Consider the following 18,864-nt stretch of genomic DNA (forward strand, 5'->3'; position numbering starts at 1 on the left):
AGATTAAAAAATAATTAAGACAATAATTTATATTATACTTCTCAAATTAATCAAGCAATTTTTTGCCAATTGAATTTGATTTATTGCAAACCCTATATCCTTCGAAATGGTTTGCAATTTTGTACAAGCCAAACTTGTTATCAACAATATTTTATCCAAAACATTAAGTGATAAGATAAAATCAAATTTTTCTATTCTAAAGACTATAGAACTAGCTATAGTGGAAGTCGCAAATCTTCAGAATCCTTTAAATTTGTTAAAGCTGCCTTCAAGGCATCATAAAGTAGAAAAAAATTAGCAATAGCTTTATATGACGATAGCCAGCTTCTAAATAAAAAACATTTTAAATATAAATAAATAAGGTACTATTACCTAGTGATGTTAAGGTAAACTAGTTTCATTTTGGCTAAAAAATAACTGTAACTAGTTATATTTTTAAAATTGTAACTAGTTATAATTTTTGAAATGTAACTGCCAAAAGTAACTAGTTACTTTTAAAGATATATTCATATAATTAATTTTATTTTTAATATGTTGTGATAAATTAATTTTAAATTAAATTTATTTTTTAAATTAAATTTATTAATTTAAAATTTTGAGAAAATGTCTGATTGTTATAATTTCCCCTTCAAATTGATTTTCTTTACTTAAATTGTTACATTCCTGCTGGGCTTCATAATTTTGTAAGCAAAAAGTAATTTACTAAATTTTAATATTATATTTATTTACAAATGTAGCACAATATATTTTTTTCCGTCAAGTAACAAGCATTGAAACTTAAATATCATACGTAATAAAAAAAATTTAAAATTTAGTATAAGGAAAAACAAAGACAGATTATTTTAGAATTTAATATTAAATTATTAATCATTACTTACAAGAACCAAGTCTAACAAAAATATCATGTTATAGGTTTTATAATCTTTATGATAATGACAACATCATTGCTGCAATTCTTCACCCTTTATTTAAAACTGACTTGCCTTGGATTAGGCAAGAAAGGAATAAATCAAAAAAAGGAGGAAATTTTATAATTTAATAAATACCTTAATACCTCAAAGTGAATCCCAGACGAATGAATCATGCTCAAAACCAACATCACTTGATGTAGTTGGATTTTTTGACCTAATGCGCCAAAATATTCTGGATAATGAACTTATAGAAAACTTTATCAAATCTAATAACAACATTTTTTCTTTATATAACGATTTTCCAAAGTTAAAATTACTCTTTATTAAATATAATGTTGTTCTAACATCAAGTGCTCCCGTAGAGCGCTTGTTCAGTCTAGGTAAGCTCATTTTTGGAGATAAACGAGCACGTCTCCTAGATAATAACTTTGAAATTAATTGTTGTTAAAAGCAAATAAACATTTATTAGATTCTAATTTTTATGAAAAATAAATGTTTTTTTTTCATTGCAAATATATATTTTTATATTCGATGTAAATATTCAATTTTGCGATATTTTTTTATATAAATAAATTGTATATTATTTTAAATAACTGATTATACTTTGTTTATCCTAATTTTTTTTTATTAAATAAATGCATTCAATAAATAAATAATGCGCATATGAATGATGTATAAAGTAAGTAACTAGTTACTTTTGAAAATAACTGTAACTAATAACTAGTTACTTTTGTAAAAATGTAACTAGTAACTGTAACTAGTTATGTTTCAAAAGTAACTTTTAACATCACTACTATTACCGTACCTAATGGTATTCTTGATGCGTAGAAATCGTTGCGATTTTTTCAGATCATTACACTGACATTTTTTGAGTACCTCATATCTTTTTACCCCATTAAAATAGATATAAATCTCATCTAGTATTCCTAGAACATTTCGAAGTTCTTTAATTGATTGGCATAATTGAACAATGATTAAATTTAATCAATGACAATAACACCAAATAAAAGCTGCTTTGGCGCCTCTGCTCTAATCAAGGCCCACACACCATTGATTCTTCCACTCATGTTTGAGGCGCCATCATAACTTTACCCAACTAGGAATTCAAGGGGTAAATTCATCGAGCCAAGTTTGGATATTATATTATGCTTAATATCGAGACCTGTGGTATTTCCCGTACAATATATGTCAATCAGTCTTTCAACAGGCTTCGGCGTCTCATTATTTTCAACATATCTTACTGTCAAAGCTATTGCTTCTGATTTCGAAACATCATATGTGCCATCAACTATGATTGAAAAGCACCTGTTAAATTCAATCTCATTTTGAATTTTTTTTATAACCATATTTTTCATGGTTTAATGAGAATATTTATGTTATTATATGTTAATAGATTTGCATATGATTTCGTTTTTAATCCCTTATTGTTTTTTCCCAGTACAGGTTCAGAAACTGCAATGAGTTTAATAAGGCCCATCATATTGCCTTCTTGTAGCCTGCTCCCCCAGAAGGCTTGGTTATGAGATATTAAATAACCTAGACATCTTATTAATATTCTTATGATAGAACAGTTATTATCCACACATTCTTTCTGGGGTATTATAAATTGCGATATGGAATTTTTTTGTGTGAAATTTTTCATAAACGACCATCATATGTGCCTGTGAAGATTCATGCACAATAATATCACTATTAAATTTTATGATCATTAAAAGAGTCAGATATTATATTTTCTTCAAACACATTTTAATTGGAAAAATAATTTATGACATGAAATCTCGGAAAGCAACCTAATTTACTAAACATCGATCTAAAATTTCCGTCAATACATATTAAATTAATAAATAAGTGGGGAGGGGGGGGGGGGTCTTATTATTACATACATAAACCAGAAATCAATTGGTTATGGATGGATGTAGCAAAACAATAAAAAAAAAATTTTAAATATTAAAATAAAAATTTTTTTTTAAAATGTACCCCCATTCAAATAATTTTTATTTTTACCAGATTTTGTTGGGTAAAAGAATATAATTTATTAAATTTAGACTTTACAGCTAAAAATTTCTTTTTCACTAGATCATAATTCAAGTTGCCTTTTTCCTATTATTTCCTCTCAAATTTTCCTATTTTCTACGAATCTCTGAATTTTAAGTCATTTTTGCAGAGGTCCATAAAATTATATTCTGACACTAAATAATATATTAATATAAAAGGCTAAAATCGTTTGGGTTAGTAAATTTATAAGAATTAACAACATTAAAAATTGTTCTTTAATTTTTTTTTGAATAAATTTTTATTCGAATTTATTTTTTTTATTATTTTTTAAAAAATTTTTTTTTTTTATAAATATCGAAAAATGAAATTGGACACCTTTACATTAAAAATAGCTTATGTTATTTTTTTCTTCAAATTTATTTTTATGATTTTGGACGCAACCTTATATAGCAATTTTCTAAATTATAAAACTTTTTGTAGAGGGTAATAATACTGAAATTTTTTTATTAGATGCTTAAAAAATTGAAAGAATGGCCATAATTAAATTTTACAATAGCAGGCTTGGGTTAAATTTTTTTTTTAAATAATGGGTAGGCGAGTAAAAAATTTTAGACTAATGGGCGGGCGGGCGGGTAAGGAATTTTAGACGATGGGCGGGCTGTTAAATCTTTTAAAAAACATTATGGCGGGCTTATTGTTCAAAAACCCGTCCAATATAGACCTCTATTACGGATCTCTATTGAGCTGTACAGCTAAAATAATAGTCTAACTTCAGTTTAATTATATTTATATAAGAAAAGTGTAAATTTTATTTTTGAAAAATCTCTCTTTACGCTAATTTGAATAACCGAGACTGAATAATATTAGATAATTTATATAAATCGGGGAATCTATTATTCTGAATTTGCCAATAGTCTAAGCTATATATTAATCAAATATGATATTTCTAATATTTTCTGATAGTTCTAATAGATTTTGTTTATACGATCCTTTTTTTTAAGAATTTTTTTTATTTTAGCAAAATATACTAGTAATAATTTCACAATATTTTATCAGCATAAAAGCAAATTCGAAGCGGTTCACAAGAATTTTTTCCGGTTCGGTTCAGATTTGGATAAAAAATTATTTAACAGGTTCGATAAAAAAATATCGGTTATTACACGTTTAAGGTTTTGTAAAAGTTCGGTTTGAATCCCAGAGTAGATTAGTAAAATTGAATATGATTGAAAGTAGTTCAATAAACAATTTATTTGTGTTTAATTATTTATTTAAAATGTTACTATCATCAATAACTATATACCAAACTTATAATATTAAATTACACAACTATAAATTTTTTTAAAATATTTAATGATGAAGTAAATAAAAAAATCATAATAACAAAAAGACAATATTGAGCTTAAATAATAAAATAGTGTAAAATACAAATTAAATAAAAGCCAAACCAGCACAATTATTATAAATCCTCTTCCTTTAATCATCAGGAGAGATCGAAATGATAAAACAAACATAATTAGCCTTAAGAATCGCTGTTGCGATTCTTTGCCTTAAGTAAAAGCCTTCGCGACGTTCTCCAGAATTTTTCCTGATTAAGCGGCCGACGTCTTTAAAAAACTTCTTAACCAAATCACCATATTTGTTAAAGTGGAGCAGATGATTGGTATGTAGTGTTGTTAATTAGTCGAGTTCTTTCGACTACGACTAATAGTCGTAGTCATGGAAATCGACTAAAAACTTTAGCGACTAAATTAGTCTATGTCAACTAATTTGGTCGACTAATTTAATCGACTAAAACGACTAATTAGTCGACTAAAACGACTAATATAGTCGACTAAAACGACTAATATAGTCGACTAAAACTACTAACATAGTCGAAACGACTAATTTAGTCGACTAAAACATTAATATAGTCGACTAAAACAACTAATTTAGTCGACTAAGTTGATTTTTTTAGTTAGCAGCATATATAGGTAAAGGTAAAAATATATATCTTAAACATATTAAGTTAAAATTTCAGTGAAGATGTACCATAGAAAGGTGACAATTGTCATAATCGTTATTTTTGAACTTTTTTGAATTTTTTTTAAAGTAAATAGGTAAAAATATATATTGTAAAGATTAGACATGTGCGCCGACAGCATTTTCGGCGGCGGCGTTTCTTTTTTTAAAATGATCGGCTGGTGGCGGCAAATCGATTTAGACGCCGCCACAAAAATCGGCGGCGGCGCGGCAGCGTCAAATATTTTTCTAACTTAAATTTTTTAAAGTAAATTTATAAATTCATTGGAAACACTTTTAAAATAAAATTTATACTTTATTATGTTTATAACTATAATTTAATGATTTTATTAAGTTATAATTATCATGAATAAATATTATTTTATTAAGATTTAAAGGACATAATAATGATCTTTTAGAGTTCAGAGTGAGCCCAGCTATAGAAAATACACGCTCGCTGGGTGTGCTTGTAGCTGGAACGCACAGGACCTTTCTAGCTAATATTGAAAGTTTAGGACCAATGCTCTTATCTTCCAAAAATCTAAGACATCTTTTATCTCCAAATTATAAGGCGAAAATAATGAATAACACTCTTTTTCTAAACTAGTTAAATAGTGTTGTTGTTCCAGGTTATTGTTTTGAATAGATGAATGCTTCGTAGCCGATGACTTAAGATAATCGAGTTTTGAAGCAACTTCCGTCTTTTTACATTCGTTTAATTCATCCGTGTAAGACCGTAGAGAGGTAGCGTGTTGACATAAAAATTCAACCGGAGTAATATTTTTTTCCTTTAAATATTCATTTACTATGTTTATTGATTGAAAACGAGGATCCAAAAGTGCTCCTAACACCTAAGTAAAAAAAATAAAAGAAAGAATAATGTATAAAAAATAATTTATGTATAAATACTACCTGAAGATCGGTTATTGGAAATCTATGATCAAATTTAGTAAGCATATTTTGTTTAAGGGATGCTATGGGTGGACTATCATTTTCTTTTACAATTAAATGATTTTTAATTTCACTACGAAATAATAAGGCTAAATTTATAGTAACTTTTTTTTGGACAGATAAAAATTCAACAGTTTGTTTGAAGGTTTTAAGAAAATTTAAAAGTTCATACACCAAGTCCCAATCGGAGTTAAATAATTTGAGATCCGGTTTCTCCATTCTATTTAATAGAATATTTATAGGATTTTTGTTATTGCCAGTCACACTTTCCAGCATTATTAAAATACTATGCCAACGTGTAGGCACATTTAATTTTAAGGTTTTATGTTTTTTCTCATATGATTTTTGATTTTCACTATCATCATCATACCCCAAACGATCTTCATAAAAAGGATCATTATCATCCAAATCTAAAATATACGATGTATATGATATCGATTCAAAACATTTTCTATATCGTTTATATTTTCAAAATCCGCTGTTTTGAATCTTAAGGCAACTATAACTTCTCTAACTTTTTTAATGAGATTTTCAATTTTATTAACTTTTTTTATTCCATCGACTATCACTAGATTATGTAATCCATGCCCCAAACATAAATGATGGTCATATTCTCCTAGACGAACACTTTTCTTTACATTGGGTCCTGCATCCGTAACCATTTGAATTTTCTTGGACCCTAAATCAAATTCATTTTCAACTTTTTCTATTTCGGAAAGAATAGTTTCAGCGGTATGTTTTTGGGTGACATGATGTGTCGCCAATGTATAAAATACAATATTAAAATTATTATCTATTTCGTGAAAAGTAAAGGTGATATAATTTCGCCGTCTATATTTGTCTGTCCACATATCAAAAGTTATAGCACAAAATTTAGGACCTACATTAATTTGTTGGCATATGTATGCTTTCATTGATAAATAAACATCATCTAATCCACTCCGGCTAAGTGTAGTTCTGTCAGGTAATTCTTTGGCATCTGAAATAATGCCATATTTCTACATAATAAAAAGTTACTAATAAAATATTATGCCATAAAAAATTCTAAATGTGGGATGTTATAAAATAATTAAATAACTTAACAAATAAAAATTAAGATTGCCCTATAAAAAATTATAATGATTTTACAAATAACCTTTAGAAAATCTTGCATTCCAGTATTATTTATAGAAGAGAATGGCATTAAATCCTTGCAACACTTGAGAACATAATTCCTTACCAGAATTCATTTTTTATCTTTTATAGGGTCAGTTGTATCTTTTACAATGGGTTTGAAAAATAACTTTAAATTTTGTTTAGATATTTCTTCATTATATGATAAATCATGTTCAAGTAAATGTTTTATTATATTTGATGTGCTGATATTTTTTAAAAAGATTTGATTGGATAACTAATTAAAAAATTTACTAATATTTATTAAATAATCAAAAAATTTACTCTGAAAATGAAGAATTATTTTCATCCTCACCATCTTTATCAAGTGCTATTTGCAAGCATATATTACAAAAGACTTTATCTGTAGCAACACTGGTTCTCATATTATTTGTGTCAGTTTTTAATATTAAGGATCCAAAATGTTTCCATGCAAAAGAAGGTTTTGCTTTCAAGGATATACTATATTTTGTTACAGGGTATTGCAATGCTGCATCAATTATAATTGTTTTAGTCATGGTATTTTTATATATGTTATAATGGCAACAAAATAAAAATCATTAAATAAAATTTCTATTATGATAAAAAATAAATTTTATATAACGAGTTGTAAATTATTTGAATCAAAATAAAAGAATAAAATATAGATTTACCTTTTCAAATTTAATGTCCTAATCTTATTTTATCTAGCACGTTGGTCACAAACCTGCCCAAAGTGAGCAAATAAGGATTGTTACAAATCAAATTTATAGCAAATAATATTTATTAATTTTAAAAAATAAAATTGCATTTTTTAATAATTCAAAAAATATTTAATATTTTTCTTATATTCATAAATAATATATAAAATAAATAATAAAAAATATGTATCACGCCGCCACGCCGCCGAATTTTTACATCGGCGGCGGCGTCTTGAGCGCCGACAATTTTTTGGCGTGCGGCGTCGGCGTGGTCAAAATCATCGGTAGCGGCGCATTTGACCGGCGGCGCACATGTCTAGTAAAGATGTTAAAATAAAATTTCAGTGAAGATGTACCATAGATAGGTGACAATTGTCATAATCGTTATTTGTGAACTTTTTTGAATTTTTAAAGTAAATAGGTAAAAATATATATTGTAAAGATGTTAAAATAAAATTTCAGTGAAGATGTACCATAGGAAGGTGACAATTGTCATAATCGTTATTTTGAACTTTTTTGAATTTTTTTAAAGTAAATAGGTAAAAATATATATTGTAAAGATGTTAAAATAAAATTTCAGTGAAGATGTATTATAGAAAGGTGACAATTGTCATAATCGTTATTTTTGAACTTTTGTCATAATCGTTATTTGTGAATTTTTTTGAATTTTTTTAAAGTAAATAGGTAAGAATGTATATTGTAATGATGTTAAAATAAAACTTAAATGAATATGTACCATAGAAGAATGATAATTGTCATAATGGTTATTTAAAATATTTTCGAATTTTTAAAAGTGCTAACGGATCTTTGAAAAATTTTAACAATAGGAAGGCTAACAAACTTTTAACTTTTATTTTTCATTTAAAATTCATTAGATAAACATTAAAAAATATATGCTTATAAAAAAATATTTAAATACCAGATTATCGATTACTGTTTCGGATGTTATCGTCGGAAAAATTAATGAGTTAATAAAAATACTTGTAGGATTTGAATGCAATTATCGGGTCGAAGCATTTCGTCCTATAATTGATAAAATTATAAACATCAGAACTGTTTTTTTCGGCGAAAAGAGAACTTATTTTAGACGTGTAATATTTAGGGGAGACCAGGGCTAGTCGGCGCAAGGGGCTTGTCGGTTCAAAGGATTTTATTTTAAATCCAGTAAAGATTAAAATTTGAAATTTAATTCTAAAATAGAATTCTATAATATCCATAATTGAGGATGAAAATAATTTATAATATTTAGCTATTTAAATTTTTATCCGTTATGACATGTTTTTGACGTAAAAATTACAATATTTTCACTTTATATTATTAGGTTGTATTAAAAAATTAAAAGTTTAAACATGACAAAATGAACATTATATGAAAGTTAAATATCTATTTTAATATTTGGGAAAGTTTTAGATTGATATATAATGCTTAAATATATGTTAAGATCAAATTAGTAATATTACCACCATTGAGGTTAGTAGAATCGTGGCTAGTCGGAGCAATCAGTCAATTTTTATTATATTATTATGGTACCCAAATATATATGCAAAATTCAAAATAGTAAAATTTTTATTAAAAAAGATTATGAAGAAACTATAAAACTGTATGAAAATGATATCTCATTAAGAAAAATACCATTTATTACAGGTTAAAATATAATATTTTATAAATGTAAATATATTAAATAATAATTATTATATAAATTTATTAATGTGATTGATTTTTCATAATACATTTTAATTTTTATATAATATCAGACCTATATAAATATCTTGCAAACTAAAATCTTCATATACATATTGTGAATATATATTATATATTGTCACAGATATTATATATATTGCATATATAAATTTTAGCCTGATAATAAGATCAATTATTTAAATTAATTATATCTAGCAAACAAATATAATATATATATTTTTTTTTTAATTGACAATATAATATGATTCAAATTAATACATTTATGAACATTTTAGCATATAAATTTTAGCCTGATAATAATATCTATATTTAAAATGAATTATATCTAACAAACAAATATTTATATATATATCTATTTTAATTGACAATAAAACTTGATTCAAATTAATTCATTTTATTGGACATGAACATTTTAGTTATCAGATTATATTTAGCCTGATAATAAAATCAAATGATGCTATATATTTAAATATAGAATTAGATAAATTTTGAGTAAATTTATTATTAATAAATATAAACATTAATAAAAGATGTGTGTATTATATGTAAACAGGATTATAAAAGAGATTGGTTTCAATGTAGAATAGCTCTCTGTCAAAAAAGATTGTTATTTTATTTGTTATAATTATAAATAGAATATTATATAAATAAAGTATCATAGTTATATATTAAAATCTGCGAAAAAAATTTTTTGTCCCATAAGAAGCCTAATAAACCACTTGATTTTACTAGCCTCATCCATGATCCTACTAACCACGGGTTCGGGGCTACTAAGTTCAAAAAATGACTTTTACTAAAACCTTTCTAGAAAAATAATTATTAAATATTTAAAAATATAACAGTATATATTTATAGGTAGATGTTTAAGGTATCTATTGGTATTTTGTAAGATCTTATATGATCATTATTTTCGGAGCTATGATGATTTTGACAAAAATTGCGCCGACTAGCCCTGGTCTCCCCTACTTCCTACATTTTGATGAAAAAAATAGTAAAGGTATTTCTGAAAAGGCCTTGGAAAAACTTACACAATTGGCAATATCATCATTTAAATCGAATATTTTTTTATGCTCACTAAATTATGAAATTTTTAGTAAGGGTGAAACTAAATAATTTATTTTTTATTAGATGCTTAAAAGATTTGAAGAATGGGCATATTTAAATTTATATGGGGGGCGAGCGTGGTTTAAATTTTTTTATATGGGCAGGGCAAGACGAAAAGTCTATAAAAATTATTTAAATTTTTATTTCACATTTTTTTACCCATGATTAAATATCGCTTCAACAACTAAAAATTCTGCATTCTTTATGATAAAAAAAATTCAAAGGAAGACGCATTTAATTTAATTCAATTTATTAATAAATAAACGTACACATAATATAAAAATATTTTTATTAAAATACGCGGAAATATATAAATTTAAAAAATGTTAATATAATATCATTATAAAAGTTCTATGTCCCAGCAATCAATAGATAAACATTGTTTCAAAGTGATGGATGAAAGGCGGTTACGTTTTTTAGTCATGCATTCCACCGCTTTGCTAAAGATTCTTTCGCTGGCAACACTCGTAGTTTGCTGAGCCAAAAAGTTTCTGGCCATTAAAGACAAAGTTGGATATATTGAGCTGTTTTTTTTTGCCACGAGTACATTGGTTGTCGGACTAGCTACTTCCTCTTTTAAATATGTATCTATTTCGTCTGTGGCATGTTGTGGAATTTCATAATTAGCCCTAAATAATAAAGACAATAATAACTATGTAATCATATTTACCTTCTTAGTTTATTATGTATACGCACAGAATAAGGCATGGCTTCCATATCGGGCTCATTGTAATCGTACGCTGACGATCCTGACATTGTACTTTTATATTTAATATATAACGTTTCGAAATTTTTAAAATAATTAAGATTATTTATAAATTTAGGCAAAAATTTTTTCTTTGTCTTTGGGTCTAACAAATACGATATATAATTTGAAAGACTATTTATGTGTTTCATATATATCTTTGATTTTTTTAACATAACACTAGCAGCATTTTTTAATGTTTCGTTTTCATGATTTTCACTAACATCTTCTAGTGTTTTGACAATTTCATCTATAAATAAAACTGCCGAACCAATTGTAGAATTTGTATCTGAGGATATTTCTTGGGTAATATTGAAGAATGGTTTCAAAAATATTTCAATATCTTTTAAAAATTTGGCCTCTTCATTATTTATAATTATTTGATTATCAGGAAGGCTGCCTTTCTTGCCTAAATCATTTACCACATCAATATTCTTTAAATATAAAATTAAATTTAAAAATGGTGTTTGTTATTACTTTGTTAATTAAGGAAATCATTAAGAATTTGGAATTCCCTCTTGTGATGACATCAAGTGGTATACGAGTCCCACCTGATAATTCCATATATTCCTTCATAAATTTGGAGGAATTATGCAACTTTTTAACGAATTTATTTATTTTTTCCAATTTTTTATTCATGATATTCATTCCTGAGCTCACTATTATATTAGAGACTCTGAGTCGGGTGAACTGTCTTTTTAACAACACAATGTCTTTTGTTGCTATATAGTTGACCGAGGCCGGCAAAACGACTCATATTCAAACCGGTTAACTAGTCATGAGTCGGCTGAAGCCCGACCCGTGCACTATTTTTGAATAAAATATCTTTATCATTTCTCTAAATTGGTATCATATTAAATAACTTCTGAACCGGCTTGAACCCAGGCCGAAAACACTAATTAGGTATAATAATTTAAATTAAATATATAAAAAAATATTAAAACTTACATCATCTTCATTCTTCTGTTGAGAATCCATAATAGTAGTAGTATTTTCTAACTCCAAATCTCTAAATAAGGTCTTTTTTTTTATAAAACATTGGGTTTATTAGTTTTAAATATAAAATTAATATAAATTACTTCATCTTCTACTATCTCTTGAGAATCCATCATAGTAATGGCATTGCTTGAAGAAGAGGATAAAGATAAACTACTCATTATAAATGTAAATTATTTTTAAAATGATTTTTTTTTAAATATAAATTAAAATAAGAATTTTTTTAAAAATAAAAATTTTATACAAAAACTTACTGGTGCCATCAAGGCGCTATAATCATTGAAATTTAAAATAATAAATATAATATAAATAATACATTTTAATGAAATAATTTAAAGAACCAAAAAATCTTGCTAAATTATTATTACAAATTTTAAATAACATTGGGAAAGAGAAACGTAAGAGGGATTTATATTTTCTTAAACAATAAATTAAAGAAATGTACAAAAAATAATGGTGCTAGGCCTTAAAAAATCAATAAACTTACTTTAAAATTTAAATTGTTATGTAATTAAAAAGTGTGCTCTCATCTCATAACCTCATCTAATCTTATGTTGTGATTTAATCTTGACGTGGATGCTACCTATTTCAAACAGTGCATTTAAAATTTAATAATTAAATTTTCTTTTCTTTTGGGCCACAGGTGAAATCATATTTTTATTCATGTCGATTTATATTCATCCATGTATATAAAATCTAAGAAGTTTATTAATCTCATAAACTTTTCCCACATATAACATCCACAACAATTATTTGTACTTTGGACAAATGTTAAAATTTTATGAAGCATATATTTTTTAATGTTACCTGATAAATTTTAAATAAAAATTAAAAGTAAAAAATTTTTAACCGGTCCGCTCGTAATTTTTGATATTTTTTAGCTAGTTCGCCCAATATGATAAAGGGGCGTAACTAAAAGTCTGCTCGTTTCAGCTAAAAATGTGAAAAATAGACAATTGTTACTTTTCTATGGTACATCTTAACTGAAATTTTATTTTAACATCTTTACAATATATATTTTTACCTATTTGCCTTGAAAAAATTTAAAAATGTTCACTCATAACGATTATTACAGTTGTCACTTTTCTATGGTACATCTTCACTAAAATTTTATTTTAACATCTTTACAAAATATATTTTTACCTAATTACTTTAAAAAAATTAAAAAAAGTTCAAAAATAATGATTATGACAATTGTCACTTTTCTATGGTACATCTTCACTGAAATTTTATTTTAACATCTTTACAATATATATTTTTACCTTTTTGTTTTAAAAAAATTCAAAAAAGTTCACAAATAACGATTATGACAATTGTCACCTTTCTATGGTACACCTTTGAAAATTTATTTTAACATCTTTACAATATATATTTTTACCTATTTGTTTTAAAAAAATTCAATAAAGTTCACAAATAACGATTATGACAATTGTCACCTTTCTATGGTACATCTTCACTGAAATTTCATTTTAACATCTATACAATATATATTTTTACCTATTTACTTTAAAAAAATTCAAAAAAGTTCAAAAATAACGATTATGACAATTGTCACCTTTCTATGGTACATCTTCAGTGAAATTTTATTTTAACATCTTTACAATATATATTTTTACCTATTTGTTTTAAAAAAGTTCACAAATAACGATTATGACAATTGTCACCTTTCTATGGTACATCTTCACTGAAATTTTATTTTAACATCTTTACAATATATATTTTTACCTATTTCAAAAAAGTTCACATTATAACAATTTTCACCTTTCTATGGTACATCTTCACTGAAATTTTATTTTAACATCTTTACAATATATATTTTTACCTATTTGTTTTAAAAAAATTCAAAAAAGTTCACAAATAACGATTATGACAATTGTCACTTTTTTATGGTACATCTTCACTGAAATTATATTTTAACATCTTTACAATATATATTTTTACCTATTTGCTTTGAAAAAATTTAAGAAAGTTCACAAATAACGATTATGACAATTGTCACCTTTCTATGGTGTATCTTCACTGAAATTTTATTTTAACATCTTTACAATATATATTTTTACCTATTTGTTTTAAAAAAATTCAAAAAAGTTCACAAATAACGATTATGACAATTGTCACCTATCTATGGTACATCTTCACTGAAATTATATTTCAACATCTTTACAATATATATTTTTACCTATTTGCTTTGAAAAAATTCAAAAAAGTTCACAAATAACGATTATCACAATAGTCACTTTTCTATGGTACATCTTCACTGAAATTTTATTTTAACATCTTTACAATATATATTTTTACCTATTTGTTTTAAAAAAATTCAAAAAAGTTCACAAATAACGATTATGACAAATGTCATCTTTCTATGGTACATCTTCACTGAAATTTTATTTTAACATCTATACAATATATATTTTTACCTATTTACTTTAAAAAAATTCAAAAAAGTTCACAAATAACGATTATGACAATTGTCACCTTTCTATGGTACATCTTCACTGAAATTTTATTTTAACATTTATACAATGTATATTTTTACCTATTTACTTTAAAAAAATTCAAAAAAGTTCAAAAATAACGATTATGACAATTGTCACCTTTCTATGGTACATCTTCACTGAAATTTTATTTTAACATCTTTACAATATATATTTTTACCCATTTGTTTTAAAAAAATTCAAAAAAGTTCACAAATAACGATTATGACAATTGTCACCTTTCTATATGGTACATCTTCACTGAAATTTTATTTTAACATCTTTACAATATATATTTTTACCTATTTGTTTTAAAAAAATTCAAAAAAGTTCACAAATAACGATTATGACAATTGTCACCTATCTATGGTACATCTTCACTGAAATTTTATTTTAACATCTTTACAATATATATTTTTACCTATTTGCTTTGAAAAAATTCAAAAAAGTTCACAAATAATGATTATGACAATTGTCACTTTTCTATGGTAAATCTTCACTGAAATTTTATTTTAACATCTTTACAATATATATTTTTACTTATTTACTTTAAAAAAATTCAAAAAAGTTCAAAAATAACGATTATGACAATTGTCACTCTTCTATGGTACATCTTCACTGAAATTTCATTTTAACATCTATACAATATATATTTTTACCTATTTACTTTAAAAAAATTCAAAAAAGTTCAAAAATAACGATTATGACAATTGTCACCTTTCTATGGTACATCTTCAGTGAAATTTTATTTTAACATCTTTACAATATATATTTTTACCTATTTGTTTTAAAAAAGTTCACAAATAACGATTATGACAATTGTCACCTTTCTATGGTACATCTTCACTGAAATTTTATTTTAACATCTTTACAATATATATTTTTACCTATTTCAAAAAAGTTCACATTATAACAATTTTCACCTTTCTATGGTACATCTTCACTGAAATTTTATTTTAACATCTTTACAATATATATTTTTACCTATTTGTTTTAAAAAAATTCAAAAAAGTTCACAAATAACGATTATGACAATTGTCACTTTTTTATGGTACATCTTCACTGAAATTATATTTTAACATCTTTACAATATATATTTTTACCTATTTGCTTTGAAAAAATTTAAGAAAGTTCACAAATAACGATTATGACAATTGTCACCTTTCTATGGTGTATCTTCACTGAAATTTTATTTTAACATCTTTACAATATATATTTTTACCTATTTGTTTTAAAAAAATTCAAAAAAGTTCACAAATAACGATTATGACAATTGTCACCTATCTATGGTACATCTTCACTGAAATTATATTTCAACATCTTTACAATATATATTTTTACCTATTTGCTTTGAAAAAATTCAAAAAAGTTCACAAATAACGATTATCACAATAGTCACTTTTCTATGGTACATCTTCACTGAAATTTTATTTTAACATCTTTACAATATATATTTTTACCTATTTGTTTTAAAAAAATTCAAAAAAGTTCACAAATAACGATTATGACAAATGTCATCTTTCTATGGTACATCTTCACTGAAATTTTATTTTAACATCTATACAATATATATTTTTACCTATTTACTTTAAAAAAATTCAAAAAAGTTCACAAATAACGATTATGACAATTGTCACCTTTCTATGGTACATCTTCACTGAAATTTTATTTTAACATTTATACAATGTATATTTTTACCTATTTACTTTAAAAAAATTCAAAAAAGTTCAAAAATAACGATTATGACAATTGTCACCTTTCTATGGTACATCTTCACTGAAATTTTATTTTAACATCTTTACAATATATATTTTTACCCATTTGTTTTAAAAAAATTCAAAAAAGTTCAAAAATAACGATTATGACAATTGTCACTCTTCTATGGTACATCTTCACTGAAATTTCATTTTAACATCTATACAATATATATTTTTACCTATTTACTTTAAAAAAATTCAAAAAAGTTCAAAAATAACGATTATGACAATTGTCACCTTTCTATGGTACATCTTCAGTGAAATTTTATTTTAACATCTTTACAATATATATTTTTACCTATTTGTTTTAAAAAAGTTCACAAATAACGATTATGACAATTGTCACCTTTCTATGGTACATCTTCACTGAAATTTTATTTTAACATCTTTACAATATATATTTTTACCTATTTCAAAAAAGTTCACATTATAACAATTTTCACCTTTCTATGGTACATCTTCACTGAAATTTTATTTTAACATCTTTACAATATATATTTTTACCCATTTGTTTTAAAAAAATTCAAAAAAGTTCACAAATAACGATTATGACAATTGTCACCTTTCTATATGGTACATCTTCACTGAAATTTTATTTTAACATCTTTACAATATATATTTTTACCTATTTGTTTTAAAAAAATTCTAAAAAGTTCACAAATAACGATTATGACAATTGTCACCTATCTATGGAACATCTTCACTGAAATTTTATTTTAACATCTTTACAATATATATTTTTACCTATTTGCTTTGAAAAAATTCAAAAAAGTTCACAAATAATGATTATGACAATTGTCACTTTTCTATGGTAAATCTTCACTGAAATTTTATTTTAACATCTTTACAATATATATTTTTACTTATTTACTTTAAAAAAATTCAAAAAAGTTCAAAAATAACGAATCTTCACTGAAATTTTATTTTAACATCTTTACAACATATATTTTTACCTAAAAAATTTAAAAAATGTTCAAATATAACGATTATGTTATGTTTAATGACTTAATTTTGTCGACTTTATTAGTTCTTTTAGTCGACTTAATTAGTTCTTTTAGTCAACTTAATTAGTTCTTTTAGTCGACTAAATTAGTCGTTTTAGTCGACTATATTAGTCGTTTTATATGTTAGTCGTTTTAGTCGACTATATAAGTCGTTTTAGTCGACTATATTAGTCGTTTTAGTCATTTTAGTCGATTGTGTTAGTCGTTTTAGTCGACTAAATTAGTCGACTAAGTCGAATTTTTCGACTAAAACTATTAGTTAGTCGTGTGTTAGTCGACTAAATTTAGTCGATTAATAACACTAATCAATAGTAACATATTGTCCAACAGAATAAGAATTATTGCAATTATCATTAAAAATATCAAAAATTTCTCTAATATGTGTGGCTTTCTCAAGTGCTTTCCTTGTATTTCTTGTATTCATATCATCATATCTAAGCACTTTCAATAGAAATTGGAATCTATTTATATTCATAGTATATCTATATATATCAACACTAAATCCATCCTTATTCCATAAATCTCTTATATTTTGATGACTGGATTTATAAACTCAGGCTATTATTAGCAAACCAACTAAGGCATTCAATTCATTTTCATCCATTTTGGCATGATAAACAGAGTCATCCTTTTCAATGGACTCAATCTTTTGATTTGTATATTTTAAAACTAAATCTGTAATATTAGGTGAAATGAATAATTTGAGGCTTTCTAAATGGTGATTTTGCATTTTTTGCATGAGATTTAACCCCTGGCAAACATGATTTTATATTATGGGATCTTGTCCTTTTTTGTGTAGGGCATTCCATATTCCATTTAGTTTTTCCATCTTTACCTTCATATTTTTATATAATTTATTAAAGACTAGCATATTTTACTGTAACAATATTTATAGCTATCTTCACACACATCACTATCTATATTGTCCTCCTCTCTCTCCGAGTTGTGATAGCTGTTATACAAATAATCATCATCTGACTCAAAATCTACTTCACCTATATAAATTTTATAAATATAATACTTCCAGAACTTGATGATATTAAATTTTCCATATGCTAATTTTATAGTATTTTGCTCCACAAGAAAAAAAAATAGTATAAAATTTTAAAATTTTGAGTAACAATATATCAATGAAAAATATACAAATAAAATTTTTTTTTTCAATTTTATATATTAGTTTGTAATATACAATAATATTTATCAATAAAAAAAAATTGTGAAAAAAAAAAAATTACTTAAGTACAAAGGTGGGACCTATACCTCCCCAAGCTCAACAAATTGCAAATATTTTAAAAAATATCAAATCAATTATCTTGAAATTTGGTAGATATATTCTTTATAAGAAAATATTAAACTACTATAAAAACTAGGTCACAATATCTTCAGGTTTTTTTAT

General features: G+C 24.9%; 1 protein-coding gene across 1 annotated transcript; it reads right to left on the minus strand.

Annotated features, from left to right (window-relative positions):
- Positions 1 to 5,401: 5,401 nt before the first annotated feature.
- LOC135925202 (uncharacterized) lies at positions 5,402 to 8,704 on the minus strand. Its single transcript, XM_065460420.1, has 5 exons — positions 8,669 to 8,704; positions 7,905 to 8,003; positions 6,277 to 6,853; positions 5,817 to 6,235; positions 5,402 to 5,755 (listed from the first exon to the last, which is right to left on the minus strand). The coding sequence occupies exons 1-5, from the start codon at positions 8,702 to 8,704 to the stop codon at positions 5,402 to 5,404; spliced, it is 1,485 nt and encodes a 494-aa protein (XP_065316492.1).
- Between the last annotated feature and the right edge of the window lie 10,160 nt (positions 8,705 to 18,864).

The sequence above is a fragment of the Gordionus sp. m RMFG-2023 genome, chromosome 1 (genome assembly GCF_954871325.1).
Source record: "Gordionus sp. m RMFG-2023 chromosome 1, tfGorSpeb1-WG-v2, whole genome shotgun sequence".
NCBI lineage: Eukaryota > Metazoa > Nematomorpha > Gordioida > Chordodea > Parachordodidae > Gordionus > Gordionus sp. m RMFG-2023.

What these genes read in the sequence shown, in the direction of transcription:
- LOC135925202 (XM_065460420.1), bottom strand. Translation starts at nt 8,704, where the DNA reads ATGCTTCGACCCGATAATTGCATTCAAATCCTACAA. An exon ending in ATTGCATTCAAATCCTACAA is followed by an intron (nt 8,004 to 8,668) that starts GTATTTTTATTA and finishes CATCTTTACTAG; the next exon opens with ACATGTGCGCCGCCGGTCAA. An exon ending in GAATCGATATCATATACATC is followed by an intron (nt 6,236 to 6,276) that starts GTATATTTTAGA and finishes CTTTTTATGAAG; the next exon opens with ATCGTTTGGGGTATGATGAT.